This window comes from Epinephelus fuscoguttatus, linkage group LG10 (genome assembly GCF_011397635.1).
Source record: "Epinephelus fuscoguttatus linkage group LG10, E.fuscoguttatus.final_Chr_v1".
Taxonomy (NCBI): domain Eukaryota; kingdom Metazoa; phylum Chordata; class Actinopteri; order Perciformes; family Serranidae; genus Epinephelus; species Epinephelus fuscoguttatus.
This window is the reverse complement of record NC_064761.1, coordinates 25,470,564-25,487,292: the sequence shown is the minus strand read 5'-3', so window position 1 is coordinate 25,487,292 and position 16,729 is coordinate 25,470,564. Positions and strand designations below refer to the sequence as shown.

Sequence of the window (16,729 nt, the reverse complement as noted above, 5' to 3'; positions counted from 1 at the left end):
ATCACACCATCTCATAAAATCTGACTTCAAAGACCAAAAAGAGGAGATTGTATTGAAGCCAAAAGGCAGCTTTGAGGAAATCCAGATATACTGTTGGCCTTGAGATTGTTCCTTTGTGGTGCTACGAGGTCCAAATGTCAAGCGCTTTCCTCCTCAGTTGATGTCTCTGTGTAGGTCTGCATAACAGGTCTTGTTTCCAGACGCCATTATTAGATTAATAGCCTATGAATTATTCAGCAGCCTTACTCTGAGCCCATTAGTGTTGAGATCACCAGGCTAGCCAAACATACATCACCTTTTCAGCATTCTAATAAATAATAGATTTAGGATTAAAGATAACCGTCCGAGATGGAGGGAAGTTATTGGCAAAGAAACAGTCCAAATTTGTTTCACTCAGGAGTTACATAAAAGCTGACAGAGATACTGTAAAGAGTGGTTTTAGTTTCCTGCTTGGCAGGTATCATATGCACACACAAACAGAAAATGCAAAGAAGGAATGTGTGTTGCATGAGACTTACATACAATGAACTGATGCAAGAAAATACCCCAAAATTTGAGCGTTAAGGAAAAATCCACCCTCAGATGATCATGCAGTGTTAGATATCATCAGTTTAAAGTAACCAGTATATTCCATGAGTGACTGAGGGTTGTATATATTGCTATTTGACCTCAGGATCAATTTGTGACATGACAAAATAATCTCAACTCAAGGTCCACTATAAAGTTTTTTCTGAGCTTTCAACAGCGTCTCACAGTCTTCATCTGCAAATGGAACTGGTGGAAACTGAACTGTATATTACAGATTTTCTGTGTAACCAATTGGGCGAACCCCCTCCCTTGAACAACTATTGTTGTAAATAGACACGGCAGGTCTATCTAGCTTTGGATTTTCTCTACATGAACAAAGCAGCGTGCATGGAGCTGTAGTAATTGGAATTTACGAGGAATAGGGATATTTCCAATGATTAAATTCCCTGATGTGATGAATGAAATGAAAGTTTAAACTTAGACTAGTAGATTAGTTTATACATTTTATAAAACTAAGAAAACTGTCAAAATTCAGCACATTTTTTTTGTCCGAAAAAATAAAGCATATATTATAAGAGCCATGTGAAGTTCTTTTTTTTTTTTTTTTTTTTTTTTAATTTTTCAATAATCAAATCCTATTTAAAATGCAGCTGATTTATGTGGCAGTTTGCACCTTGCATTATGAACATTGTATCTTACAAAACATGACAACAACCTACTTAATCAATGTTTTAAAATGAGTCAATAAGAAGACAGCCAGATACAGCATTTTCAAAAAAAAAAATCATGTAGCTAATGATAGCTAAATTAGCCAAATAGCTAAAGATAATCAAATGTACCAGCAATAGTTTTAAGGTAAGTCAGCAAAATCAGAAGCTGCCAGCAAAGCTCCTCATTTCTGTCGCAGTCTGAAATAAAATTTCAAAATATTTTTGTGGTAAAACTTTCACCATTATCATTGTAAACTGCAAATGTACTGTGAAATAATGTTAAATTGGACAGGCGTAGCAACGGTAAATAAGGGGGGCAGGGCTTAAGAATCCATCTATTTCTCTCAATCTGCCTCATCACTTCAGTACTCCATTTCCCATGATGCCATTCCACAAACCCAAAAGAACAGATGTGAACTTGGTGCTATAAATCACAAATAAGGACATACAGTATCACAAATTACTAACACCTCTGATTCCAAACACAACGTCAGGCTGCATTGCATTCTGGTCTACTGAGTCTTGTGATGGCAAACAAATTGGTGTTGCTGCCTCTTCTACATTTACTCTCATGAAAATGAGAAAAATCAAAAAACTGAGTCTGGAAAGAAGCTCTCACTGGCACCAGAGCCTGACATCAACTGCTGATATTCTACCAAAATTGTTTCTGGTATTAAACAACAGCTGGACTGGAAATCTCTTTATCAGGGGGACAGATTTCAGGGATAATTTAAATAAATAAACACAACCAGAAACGGTGGATTTTTCCTTTCACAGCCCGACCAGAAAATACCACAGTTTCTTCATGCAGCACAGCAAATATCATTGTAAATGTGGTGGTATTTTATTTTTACATTGCATGCATTGTTGTTCTTGTAACTAAAAAAAAAAAAATTATCTACAACAATGGATGAGGCAATTTCTTCTGAACTCATTAATACTGAGATTAAGTAACCTCAATTAATCTTGTATAATGGCAGACTGTAAAGATGGGCATTGTTACAGGTACGGGCTGTCCCGTTCTGGGGGAAGCCACTGACATGGAGCAATTAATTCTTTGGGCTCTGAAATGGATTTGCCAGTCCTGGAAAATATACAGTCACTGCTATTTACAGAAAATCCAGCGCCATGTCACATCTGAGCATGAAAATCTCAAAATCATTTACCCCTCACAGTTAAATGTGTAGGTGTAATGTGTATTCATGTAAACCACACCACACTCTCATAATACAAAACCACATGCGTGTAATTGGTCGATTTTCATTTTCACAGCAGAGCAAGGCTTTATATGCAAGTTTGTAACTGAGAGGCTGTCAGCATATTTCAGATATTGCATGTGCAGGTGCACGGGAAAGAGAGGGTGGGGGAGTGAAACTGCGAGAGGCTGGATGAGTAGCATGGCATTCAGATGAGGGGTGGGGCGAGATGCTGACAGTAGTGATTCTGCTGGCCTTCCTAAGCATGTCAGAGGCTTTGTCGAGGCAGGGATATTTACTCGTCCCTGAGAAAGCAGAGACGGCTGACCCTGCACACTCTCCCTGCCTGTCTCTCCCTCTGGCTGATTGTGTGTGTGTGATGTGGTGTGCTATGCAGATGCGTGTGCGTGCGCGTCTGCTTGTGTTGTGTGAATGTGAGCGTGTGTATGTTTAATGGATTTTGTTTTTGCATCTATAAATATATGTATACAGTGTGAAACCTGTGTGTGTATGTGTGTGACAGGCTCGCTTAAACAAGGAGCAGCGGTGGGGCAGCGCCCTCCTGTCCAGACATCAGTCCCTGGAGGAGGAGTTTGAGCGAGCCAAGGCTGCTGTTGAGGTAGGCACAGTGCTGCTTAGTGCACCTCACATCTGTCACCTGTCAAAAGAGAGCCATCTCTGCCGCTGACTTTTTATAAGGCTGAAAGGTGGAGTCAGCGATTTTTGAGAAAGATTGTTATTTGAACAGCCAAACAAATATGTCATGCAGATTTATCGTCTCACTCCCACTGTCTTTGCCTACACATCCACAGCCTTTCCCCTGTCCCGTGCAAGAGCAGTGGTGTGTGACTCGGCCCGAGACAGTTTGTTTGTTTGTTTCCCATTTACAGAGCCAGGGCAGTGTATGAACACCACATTTCTTTTTTCAGCACACACACAGAATGGGCAACTCGTGGACCGTGAGAATATTTTTGCAGAAATTGACTAAAAATGTATTCGATTAGAATCGCTGACCTTTAACAGCAACGTTGTTTAATTCAATATTGACCAGCAAAACTTTTTTTGGAAGCATTCAGATCTACTCAGAACTAGTCAGTGGTTAAAGATACTGCTTAAAAAGATGACTGGGGTTCAATCAGCATCATGCTAAATCCCAGGTGGCTCAAAAAGTGGTCTTTTATAGATTACCCTGACTTCAGCCCTATTTGCCAATTTGTCAGCCTAACCCCCGAGGCCCTCAACTATGAAGCTTTCCTCTGAAATCAAAATCTAGTGTCTGAAAACTCTCAAGAAAAAGCATGTTTATTGGACTTGAATGTTGCTTCTCCTCCTCCCTGAAATGGGCTCATTACTGGAGCAGTACTGTAGCAGACAGGGTTGGAAACAAATACACTCACTACAGCTGAAGCTGCTGAAAACTGATGCTGTGGTGGGAGTTATTTTCCTTCATCTGCCACATGGGGCAGCATGGAGCTCATTCTGTCTGTACTTAAAAATAAACTTGTTTAAGCTACACAAAGTTGGCATTTACACTTTATGAGAGGACGTTTCAAATAGTTTGTTTCAGTTTTACAATGAAAAAGCTTCAAGAATGAGGATTTAGTGGTTTGTTTGGGAAATGTACATCCTCTAAAAACCTCCTCTCATGAAATCCAAGAGCCAATTGCACAAAACACCTTAAGTTTTCTCCTTAAGTGCGACACTTAAGACTTCATTTTTCCTAAGCTTAGGAACTTGGTTTCCCTAAGTAGAAATTTTAAGGCATTTACTGCACTGAAAGATTTTACTGTGGTAAAATACTACAGTTTCCATAATAACCATTTGTTTGCTTGCGTTCAAGCTTATAATACCTAAAGTTATCTGTGCAATGGTTTCACTAACTTTAAGGGATTCCTTAAGTGTAAGGCCAAGATAAGGAGAAAATATAAAACACTTAAGTGAACATTTAAAGGAAACATGAAGAAAAAGACATGTTTTGTGCAACTAGTTTTATTAAGAAAGCCTTAACATGGACTTTAAGGAAAATCTTAACTTGAGGTATTATGTGCAACCAGCCCCCTTGTTAACATGTCCATGTAGCCTTTTTTTATATGCTACAATACATATAATGAGCTAAATAATGAGTCAGTACCATGGCTTTCTCCTACCTTTCTCCAGCTTCCAGGGTTTTATTCGTGCCATATCTAAAGAACCAATCCCATCAACTTGTGGGGTAAAAAAAAAAAAAGCTACAAGTAGCTACATATTAATACTTCGCAAGCTAAGTTTCATTTTCACTTCAACTATTATGCACTGATCCATCCATTCCTTTTCTATTACAGCTTATCCTCTTAAAGGCGGTAGGGTGTGTTTGTGTGTGTGTGGCGAGTGGGTGGGGGGATGTAGGGTACACTCTGGACAGGTTGCCAGGCTGTACATACAGCTCATGCTATCTGTAACCCTTTACAAGCAGAAGTTTGTGTGTTTGATGAGTAGAGTTGGAGCTGAACAGGTAAACTCAAGCTGCAGGCGAGGGGTGGTAACTAATTTGCATATTCATAGAGCCACACATACTAAATCAGGCAGACTCAAGCCATTTTAAGGCATGAGGGGATTTTTTTTATGGAAAAAAACTTCTAAATATGTAATTTTAATGAGATAAGATGAGTTTTAGGGGTTTAATCAATGCCTGGAGAGAAACCAGTAAAAAACAGCATACAGGCGCTCCCCTTAATTCTTTAATGAGAAGCATCCAGGACTGTCTCCACTGCAGTGAATGAGACAGTCCCAAATGGAGTTAACTGGATCTTTGACCACCCAAGACTGATATATTGAGAATTCCCCTCTGTTGATCATAAAACTTTCAGTGTTTAGTCATATATTTCTCATAATTTTATTATGTAAAGACCATATTTTCCTCAGTAGAAACTCCAACCCTGCCTTTAGTCCCCAATTTTATGAAAAAAATGAACTGGATATAGAAATATTTTAAGAGCTGCAATAAATTGAGAATTCTGTGAAGTTTAAGCCAAGAAAACATTTTTCAATATCCCATTTCCAACATCATTGTCCGTGTAGCCCCATAATCGTTCCTGCAATTTGAATGCATCTACCTGAAGTCCTGTGGAGCTGACTTCTATTTGCCCCTTTCAGCCCCTTCATCTCCTTGTCAAATGATCACTATTGTGCCTCCTGCTACGTATTTGACCCTGCGGTGCTAGCTGACAGTTTAATAGTCCATGCTAAATTCCCACACTCAAGTTCATGGGGTGTTTGACCTAGAGAAATACTCACAACTCCGAGCTGGCTAACAATAGAAAGGTAAATAGGTCAGTCATTTTACGGCCAGACATATCAGATACCACGGGGATGGCAAAGTTACAGTAATTAGATATGGCGTAATTCTTCATAGGACTGTGTACCGACACACTACATGTGTTGAGTTGTGAAGTTGGCCTGATAGTCTTGTGCTATCAGGGGTGAGAGAGTTTGCCGTAATGACAACATGGAAAATTACTTGAAATCCTCCTGCATCTCTGAGAAAGAGCAGGCTTTTGTTTGAGGCTCAAAGCACTTTCATCACCTTTACATCTTTGGTGTCATTGTACATTAAAAGGTCTAGGGGATATATTGGCAGAAGTGAAATTTATAGTCGTCATAACTAAGTTATGATTAGTGTATATTCACCTAAAACTAAGAACTGTTGTGTTTTTGTTACCTCAGAATGGACCGTTAATGGAGCAGAGCTCGTCCATGGAGTTTGCCATGTTGTTTCTACAGTAGCCCAGAACAGACACTGTATGTTGGCTCTAGATAAGGCCATTTGTATTTTTGTATCTTCCACCACAGTTCTCCTACAGAGAGAGACAGGAAAAAGTTTCAGTTGGTTTCAATCTGCAACTTCACAACTAGATAACACTAAGTCCTACACACTAGACCTTTAAACGCTAGTTGATTGACTGATGAGATTGACAAGCTGAAACCATAATTGTCATTCGCACTTTGAGTTTCTTTTCCTTTTGTTGCAGTAGGTTTCTTTCAGCTGAAAATATTTTTGAAAGGTTACATAACAGTGGCCCAACAACAGCTACCTGAGTGACGTAAAGAGCAGAGTGTCTGTTCTGTACCAGAGTTTAGATAACCAGGAAAGCTTGTTTTTTTACTTACAATAAAACCACTCTACCACTCAATGGACAACTCCTTTCACAGAAAATGGCAGTGAACCCTGCACTATTGAATTACTTCAGCTTTCCTGAGAGCTACAGTAGACTGTTGCACACTGAGCTTTGTGTAATGGTCAATAAATAATAAAACATGGACAGGAAGACTGTGAGAAAGTGAGAGGAGCAGCTGCACAGGAGTGGACTTCCCGCTTGGGGATCCCTTCCCAAAGTTGGCAATGATGTCACATCTTGTATAAGCCATGTGATGGATCCTCCAGAATAATTGTGCAGTTTGAGTACAAGCGTCAGCCAGAGGGCAGGTAAGTGATGAGATTCTGAGATGCTCCTGGACAGGCGTCTGAGCATGGAGCATCGATTGGAAACAGTATCTTGCGGCTTCGATCGAGCAGCCTGAGTGCTGGCCTCCGCTCCAGAGAAGCTCTGACGCAAGCGGTCAGCCATTTTGGCTTCAACTGCCAATGTCAAAGCCCACAATCAGATAAATTCCATTAAAGTAGCTGTGCATATGCATGCTTGTTCATACTTAAAAGGACATGGAGGTAGAGACGGCTCAGATGGCAGAGAGAACATTAAATCAGCACACCGCCTCTCTGCCAATTCATTCAATTAGACGAAGTAGCCAAATGTAAGAAAAGTAGGACCCACTGAAGGAGTAGACAAGGCTCCCAAATATCATCCATTTTACAAAGCTGGCACTGATAAGAAACTGTGTGTTTATGTGTAAAAAAGGGAGAATAAAATGGCAGTGGGCCATGAGACAGAACTCTTTGAATTAATTTACAAAGAAACTGATAGAGTTGTTTTCTGAGTAAGTAAGTGACTGTCCATGTCACATGAGGATCCCATCAATTACTGTGAGCTGATGACAATGTTATACTTTTATTAAATAGAGAACTACAAGCACAGCTGCAGGGTAAATTGTGTCTTCAGGGAACAGCGTTTTGGCTGTGAGGCATGACGAAGCCCCCACAGTGGCGATAAAGATTAGATGAAGGTGACTGTGTGGCCTTTTGTTTGATTAAAACAGCAGCCGGACAGGTTCACTTTTATCTTGCAGAATATTGGTCTGAGGCAGTTCTAGTTTAGTGAGAGATTGCAGAGGCTGTTGTCTAGAAGTTAGAGATTGAGGCTTGTGATCAAAAGGTCAGCAGTTTTAATCCACAGGCCTGCTGGGAAAATGCGGATGGGGAAAGTAAATGAGTAATGCTTTCACCTCCTTCAGCAACAGTGTGTCCTCAAGCAGACAATGAAACTCCAAACTTTTTTCAAGTTTTCAACATGATAATGAGGGTGCAAATGGCATCCACCAATAACTACAAGTGTAAAGTCAAATGTAACTTTATTGTCTCAAAAAGGAAATTAATTTGGTCAGAGGTACATAGTGCAAGAAGGTAACAGTATAGAAAATACATTAAGTAAAACTATGAAGACAAAAGCTATGTGTCATCCTCTTACAGTGCTGTATCAAGTGTGATGTTGTATATGAAGGGCTCTTGTTGTGGGGTGCTTTAATACCTGGAGTGTTTGCATGTTTGGTTTTGTCCATTCAGGCTGGTGAAAAAGAACTCTGGTGCAGACAAAATAACTGCTGTGAAAGAAGAGTCTTCCCAACCCATAGTTTGTTTGCTCTTGTCTAAATCAGTGAATGGCTTGATAAAGTCACATTCCCGTTCATTCCGTTTCTTTTCACACAGGAAAAAAAAGTAAGCACACTAAAATGCATCACTAAAAGCCACATGAGAAAGCTAGATGTGTCTGCTACAGGAGTGTGAAAGTAAACACAGGAATATGGTCCTGAAAAAGGTCCAATGTTCCTCAAGGAGACAGCGTACTTCATTGCTACTCCAGTTCAGACCTGGGTTAATTCTCAGGGTAGCTACTAGCAACTGTTGATCATTCATCTGCATCCCAGTATGCAAAGCACATCTGGCTAGGTAGCCATTTTGCTCATATTTGCAGACTGCTCCGTGTAGTTGGGTCAAATTCAGGTCTGCTCACATTCTCACTGAAAACAACCACTTAAGATTTTGTTTGTGACAGGACCAAGGCTGCTTACTCCAACCCGAGTACAGTTGCTGTGTCCAGATCTATCCCACAGAAGCCAAGAAACAAGAGTACACAAGTCAGGTTTTAAAACAGACCAACTAAGGATTTCAAGTCCGAATGAAACGGAAGACAGAGCATCTTCAGCTTCTGTACTGTAACATACTTCCCAGTGAAACAGTATATTCAATGGTGTGCAGTTACAAAAGGGATTTAAATCAAATCCTTCACATTTGATTGGACTGCTAAAAAGTGGGCAGGCTTAGAGTTTAGCATGTAGAGAGCTACAGCGGAGCACACCACTAAGCACACTGTTGGCTTTTCCTCCTCCTCCTTTGCCACTGAATCAGGAGGAGGACGAGGTACAGATGAATCAATTAGACCTCAACCACACTGTTTTGGAAATGAAAACAAAGGTTTTGCCTTCTGATATCTAAACACACCTCTCTTCCTTTTTCTTTCTTTCCATACAGTTAGCTGTACAACACACAAATGGTAAAGTGCGGTTTTCTACATCTGTATCTAAGTCTTATTTGATTAGATTAACTTTTGTAAACGGCCCTGCCTGCAAGATGAGTCATCAAACATTTGAAGCAGTTTCACCAAGATTCAATCAAGACTGGGATACTGATGTATGAATAATCTGATACTGAGTTTGTGAGATATATTTATGTATTTCTATCTATTTATGTGTAAATGATCAATTAACACAGGTAAACTGGATGAAAACTGGGAAAATGTATTTTTAATTCCATTGGGACTTAAAGGACAATAGATGAGGGAATAAATGCAAAAGCTAAACTATTATTAAACTCATCTTCTGCCTGTGAACTGTTGAGGGCTCAATCTCATTAGCAATCTGTATAAGTGACGTATATATATATGCAAATCATTTGGTATCCATGGTAACAAACTCACCACCTGCATGCAGGGACTTTCCCTGGTCAATCAAAGAGAGAAAATGAGTTAAAACAGAGGTGTGTTATGCTCAATTTTGTCCTTCTATGTATATTTTGGCAGTTTGGCTCTTTAAAAATTAGTTAAATATACTGACTGCCTCCTTGATATTACGGTAGAAGACGCCTCTTCTTCTACATTGTTTGTCACTACTCATAAAATGAGGTCAGGTTGTGGACTCGACTAATTATCAGTTATTTCTTACAATACTGTGACACCTGAGAACATAAATGTACACATGAGAAGCAGTAAAGTGCAGCATGACTTGCTATCAATCACCAGAATTTAAGATAAGAGATAAGATAAGAAAAGAGATAAGATAAGATAAGAAAAGAGATAAGATAAGATAAGACAAGATAAGATACACCTTTATTGATCCCACAAGGGGAAAGAGTCAGATTACTTGTACTTGTACTCGTCGTCCTCCGCTTATCCGGGTCCGGGTCGCGGGGGCAGCAGCCTCAGCAAGGAAGCCTAGACAGTCCTCTCCCCAGCCACTTCCATCAGCTCTTCCGCGGGAACCCCGAGGCGTTCCCAGGCCAGCCGGGTGATGTAGTCCCTCCAGCGTGTCCTGGGGCGGCCCCGAGGTCTCCTCCCGGTTGGACATGCCCGAAACACCTCCCAAGGGAGGCGTCTGGAAGGCATCCTTACCAGATGCCCGAACCACCTCAACTGGCTCCTCTCGATGTGGAGGAGCAGCGGCTCTACTCCAAGTCCCTCCCGGATGTCTGAGCTCCTCACCCTATCCCTAAGGCTGAGCCCAGCCAGCCTGCGGAGGAAACTCATTTCGGCCGCTTGTATTCACGATCTCATCCTTTCGGTCACTACCCAGAGCTTGTGACCATAGGTGAGGGTTGGAACGAAGATCGACCGGTAAATCGAGAGCTTCGCTTTCTGGCTAAGCTCCCTTTTCACCACAACGGACCGGTTAAGCGCCCGCAGCACTGCTGACGCTGCCCCAGTCTGCCTGTCAATCTCCCGCTCCATCCTACCCTCACTCGTGAACAAGATCCCGAGATACTTAAACTCCTCCACCTGAGGAAGGACCTCCCCCCTGACCTGGAGTGGGCAATCCACCCTTTTCCGGCTGAGGACCATGGCCTCGGACTTGGAGGTGCTGATTCTCATCCCAGCCGCTTCACACTCGGCTGCGAACCGCCCCAGTGAGAGCTGGAGGTCACTGTTCGATGGAGCTAGGAGGACCACGTCATCCGCAAAAAGCAGGGACGAGATTCTCCCATCACCGAACCTGACACCCTCCACCACTTGGCTGCGCCTAGAAATTCTGTCCATAAAAGTTATGAACAGAACCGGTGACAAAGGGCAGCCCTGGCGGAGTCCAACCCTCACCGGGAACAGGTCCGACTTACTGCCAGCCACGCGAACCAGACTCATGCTCCTTCGGTACAGGGACTGGAAGGCCCTTAGTAAGGGGCCACCCACCCCATACTCCTGGAGCACCCCCCATAGGATGCCCCTGGGGACACGGTCATAAGCCTTCTCCAAATCCACAAAACACATGTGGACTGGTTGGGCCAGCACCCTGGCGAGGGTAAAGAGCTGGTCCACGGTTCCGCATCCGGGACGAAAACCACATTGCTCCTCCTCGATCCGAGGTTCAACTATCGACCGGACCCTCTTCTCCAGCACCCTGGAGTAGACCTTACCGGGTAGGCTGAGGAGTGTGATCCCCCTGTAGTTGGAACACACCCTCTGGTCCCCTTTCTTGAAAATGGGGACCACCACCCCGGTCTGCCACTCCAGAGGCACTGCCCCCGATGTCCACGCAATGCTGCAGAGGCGTGTCAGCCAAGACAGCCCTACAACATCCAGAGCCTTGAGATATCCGGGACGAATCACATCCAACCCCGGGGCTCGGCCGCCTCGGAGTTGTTTCACCACCTTGGCGACTTCTGCCCCAGAAATTGGACGACCCGCCCCTGAGACCCCCGTCTCTGTTTCCTCACTGGAATACGTGTTGTGAGGAGCTCCTCAAAGTATTCCTTCCACCGCCCGACAATGTCCCCAGTTGACGTCAGCAGCTCCCTGCCCCCACTGTAAACAGTGTGAGCAAGTTGCCGCCTTCCCTCCGAGGTGCCGGACGGTTTGCCAGAACCTCTTTGGAGCTGATCGATAGTCTTCCTCCATGGCCTCACCGAACTCCTCCCATGCCCGAGTTTTTGCCTCCACGACTGCCGCCGCCGCGCTCCGCTTGGCCTGCCGGTACCCGTCAGCTGCTTCTGGAGACCCACAGACCAACCATGCCCTGTAGGCCTCCTTCTTCAGCCTGACGGCTCCCCTCACCTCTGGTGTCCACCAGCGGGTTCGGGGATTACCGCCGCGACTGGCACCAGCGGCCTTGCGGCCACAGCTCGCAACCGCCGCCTCAACAATGGCAGAGCGGAACAAGGCCCATTCGGACTCAATGTCCCCCTCCGCCCTCGGGACGCGGTCGAAGCTCTCCCGGAGGTGGGAGTTGAAGATCATCTGGACAGGTTCTTCCGCCAGGCGTTCCCAGCAGACCCTCACTGTTCGTTTGGGCCTGCCAGGTCTGCGCGGCGTCTTCCCCCACCATCTGATCCAACTCACCACCAGGTGGTGATCAGTTGACAGCTCTGCTCCTCTCTTCACCCGAGTGTCCAGAACATATGGCCGCAGGTTAAATGATACAACTACAAAGTCGATCATTGACCTGCGACCTAGGCTGTCCTGGTGCCACGTGCACCGACGGACATCCTTATGTTTGAACATGGTGTTAGTTATGGCCAAACTGCGACCCGCACAGAAGTCCAATAACTGAACACCACTCGGGTTCAGATCGGGCAGGCCGTTCCTCCCAATCACGCCCCTCCAGGTCCCACTGTCATTGCCCACGTGAGCGTTGAAGTCCCCCAGCAGAACAATGGAGTCCCCGGTTGGGGCACTGTCCAGCACCCGTCCCAGGGACTCCAAAAAGGGTGGGTACTCTGAACTGTTGTTCGGTGCATAAGCACAGACAACAGTCAGGACCCGTTCCCCGACCCGAAGGCGCAGGGAAGCAACCCTTTCGTCTACTGGGGCAACGTACAGGCAGAGAGTCTGGGGGCTATCAGAAAGCCCACCCCGGCCCTCCGCCTCTCACCCGGAACAACTCCAGCGAAGGAGAGAGTCCAACCCCTCTCAAGGACTAGGGTTCCAGACCCGGAGCTATGTGTCGAGGTGAGGCCGACTATATCTAGCCGGTAGCGCTCAGCCTCTTCCACAAGCTCCGGCTCCTTCCCCGCCAGAGAGGTGACATTCCATGTCCCAAGAGCCAACTTCTGTAACCGAGGATCGGACCGCCAAGGCCCCCACCTTGGTCTGCTGCCCAATCCACATTGCACCGAACCCTTCTGGATCCCTCTACGGGTGGTGGGCCTGCAGGGGGACAAACCCATGTAGCCAGTTCGGGCTGGGCCCGGCCGGACCCCATGGGCGAAGGCCCGACCACCAGGCGCTCGCACACGGGCCCCAACCCCAGGCCTGGCTCCAGGGCGGGGCCCCGGTAACCCTCTGGGCCGGGTACACGTATCCTTGATCATACCCATCATGAAGGGTCTTTTGAGTCAGATTAAAGATTTCAAAATTTAAAAACGTAAAACAAACTAGGCATGCAAAAAGAGTACAAAAATACAAGAAACAGCAATAAATAATAATAATAATGAGCAGTGAATAAAAAGTGATCAATGGATTAAAGTGAACATATTTAGTGCAAAGTGAATATTGTATGTGCAAATAAACAACAACAAGGGGGACAGTTATGCTTATTATGGTGTCCATAAAGTGTCCATAATGTTCCTAAAGTGTCCATGGTGCAGTTTACTGTGAGCAGTGCTGGTTATGTAGCCTGACAGCACACATGTGGTGACCAAAAATGTCCAATAAATGAGCTTCCTGTTAGTCCATACGACCTAATGCTAATAGCTCTTGGTTTGACTGTGAAAGGCCAATGTGAACACAAGCTGGACCAGAATTGAAAGGTAACAGTGTATCATTATTTCTCCTTGGCCAAGACCAAATGAGCCAAACTCCAGGTGTGAAACATCCTTAATTTAGCTCAAGCATCGACACACATCAGAACACAGTTCATATGTCATAAATTCACAGCTGACTGCAGTAATGCTCTGCCCATATGGTGTTATCACAGACATCCATATAGTGTGTAATCGCATTGTCTGCCAAAATGCATTGGTAGGACTTTGTCCAGGGAAATGTATTTTATTCTTCTCTGAGTGACATTATCGGGACTCCAGCTTCCTATTTTTGTCTCGCTGACCAAGGACTTGGCCTATGCAGCACAGCAGTGGGTGGCTCATTAACATTAAAAGGCCAGCCTTGCTTTTTTTTTTTTTCAGAGGCTGCTCCATGTCACTGGTAAATAATGAGACTTTTTGTAATGTAAGCGCCCTGGGCAAAGTGGATAAGTAAACCCTATTCACGTGCTTGGTTTCCTCAAAAGCTTGAGTCTCAAGTTAAACAGACATAAACAGATAAGGTAAGAGTCCAAATGAGGAGCACTCACGCACATACGGCGACTTAAGATCATATATTCTTACTGAAGCGAGGTGTAAAAACATGCTAAAGCAACAGACATTCAAACAATTTACAAATTCAACAAAGGGGAGCTGCTTTAATTTACGGGGTCCTAACAATGTTCATTTCAGCAGTACAAACACTGTAAGCGGATCATGAAAAATTAGTCACTTTACATGCCTGAAATAGCGTGTTTGATGGTTGCCAAAGGCTTCAAAGCCCATAGCCCTACATTTCGCTTTACACTTTAATTCATGTGCAAAATGGTCTACAGATTTTCATAAATTGAGCCGTGGCTGTGATCTGTATTTGTGCAATATCCACATTCAAGAGAACACAGGATAAAGCTTGAATGTGGAGCCAAACAGATCTTCTGAGTGCTGCTAATTGTGATTATTAATTCTTTATTAATATGTCTATTCCTAGAGCAAAAGATACAGCTTTTGTTTTTCCAGTCAAAGTACAATTTACTATTTCAGTGAAATAAGGTCTGAAGCGATTGTTTTGAACCACTTTTTTGTTTGGGAGCATCAGTTTCTGTGTTTCAGCTGACCTGGCATAAATTATCCAGCTCTACAAATTACCTTTCTGGCAGAGTACATTTATATTCACTGGATTTATTACCTCAGTCCAGCTGACTAAGACACAACTAATTGCATTCGAGAGGCAAAATATTAATATACCTTTCCTATGTGACCTTTTTTTTTACGTGTAACCTCTGCCATGATTATCTATATTGTCAATCATGTATTCATATGAATCCCCCATCCCACCACCAACCCAGTTCATTTCCAAACAGTGGTGACATATTTGGCGGCAGGATTCTCTGGATTCAATCCATCTCACGTAACACTTCATCAGAACTGCTGAAATTAGAGTCGCAGCTATGAGTTCACCCCAGCTATACACGGGATATAATTTACCGTGCCGTATCTTTGTCTTGTTCCACATAATTACACTGCCAATGCCAGTGTAAAAAGCGCCCTTCACAGCAATATTAAGAAATATGACTTGATTTCTTGTAAATTAAAAACACGTCCGTATATTTACTTCATTTTAATACTGCGAACAATTTGTAGTCATCCGTGATGCAATTAGGGGGTGGACAAGTTACACACCAGATGGGATTTCACAACGCAAACAACTGACTATGTCTATGAGACGCAAATAACGTGATGATGGACTGAGGCATGGTGCAAACACAGGCCCACAACAGGATGAGAAATAATGAAAACAAATATGTAGATATTATGTAAGTAAGCATAACAGCTGTAGTATGAGAACCATGCACATGAACATAAAGCTGAAGATGGCGTGTAGCGGCGCTGGGCTGTGCAGAGATTTTGCCACAGGGCTGACAGTTGGAACAGCTGGTCACATGACATCCACACACATCCATTACAAAGAAACAGTGTACTGTACGTACATTATGTACAAGTTTGAGGAATTTGTTCTTTAAAATTTCTTTATACTTCACTGCATCACAAAGGGAAATATAGGACACTACATTCACTCCACAGCTTTTCTAGTTGCTTTGCAGTTTCCAGAACCTGTGAGCAGTTAATAAATGCTGACGTAATGTTACAGTTCAAACTAACAGTATATCAAGCAGTTTCAAGATGACACCACCTTTACAAGCATCATAAAAATGCTGCTTGCACATTCATGAATGTAAGTGTCTTGCCATCTCATGGCTCATCCCTCATGGGATTATGAGACACTTTTACAATACATCAATATTTACAGTACAACAGAGAACAACTTCCATCTGGTCTGGTCACGAATCAATCTAGTAATAAAAAGCAACAACAGTCATTATCCACTCCTTACTGACAGAAGGTTTACTTCCTTAAATTCACTGGAAAGAAAACACTGTCAATTCGAAGGTCGATTTTTCAAACAACCATTTCAGACGACAAGAGCCATCCATATCAAGCGACTCACTTCTATATCATCAAACAAAAGATCATAAAGGTTTGCAGAATAAAAGGCATTTTCTATTTTTTCCAGATTACGCCAGGGCTACACTGCCCGCGGAAGCGCAGCGCACCGAAATTCTCGCGCGCGCCGGAGCACCTCCGTTCACATCAGATGCGCATTTCTCCACGCCGTCGACAAGCAATTCTGCTCCCAGCTCTTGTTTTTCACTGCCTGGCTTGTCAGATTCGCTCACGGCTCGCGCAGAAAATAGACCAGACGCCGAACTGATCGCAGCAAATCGTGAGCCTGCCGCGGAGCTTCCCGGCGCGGCGCGGCCAGTGTGGACGACACAGTCGGTTAACATGGGCGCCGAAAGGAAACTGCCTTCTCTTCTCAGAGCTTCGAGGCTATTCGCGGCGCTTCCGTGGGCGGTGTGGCCCTAGCGTTAGAGAATGAACAAGATTCGACTTTCTTATTCCAAAGCAGCCTACCAACCCTTTCAATACAAAGCTGCATACAAGCTCTAATCTGAGAAAAACAGACTATGGTGTCCAAGAATGCATTAGCACTAATCCAACAATATAATAAAAATAATATTCAAAAACTTAATCTGCAAAATACAAAACCCAAAACCAGTGAAGTTGGCACGTTATGTAAATTG

General features: G+C 43.7%; 1 protein-coding gene across 1 annotated transcript in view; it reads left to right on the top strand.

The window, feature by feature from the left end:
- The window catches only part of pex5la (peroxisomal biogenesis factor 5-like a), a 136,773-nt gene that overhangs the window by 87,351 nt on the left and 32,693 nt on the right, over positions 1-16,729 (top strand). The window contains exon 8 of the mRNA XM_049588779.1: positions 2,958-3,053. Within this exon, the coding sequence (XP_049444736.1) occupies positions 2,958-3,053 (96 nt within the window). The remainder of the gene's footprint in view (positions 1-2,957; positions 3,054-16,729) is intronic.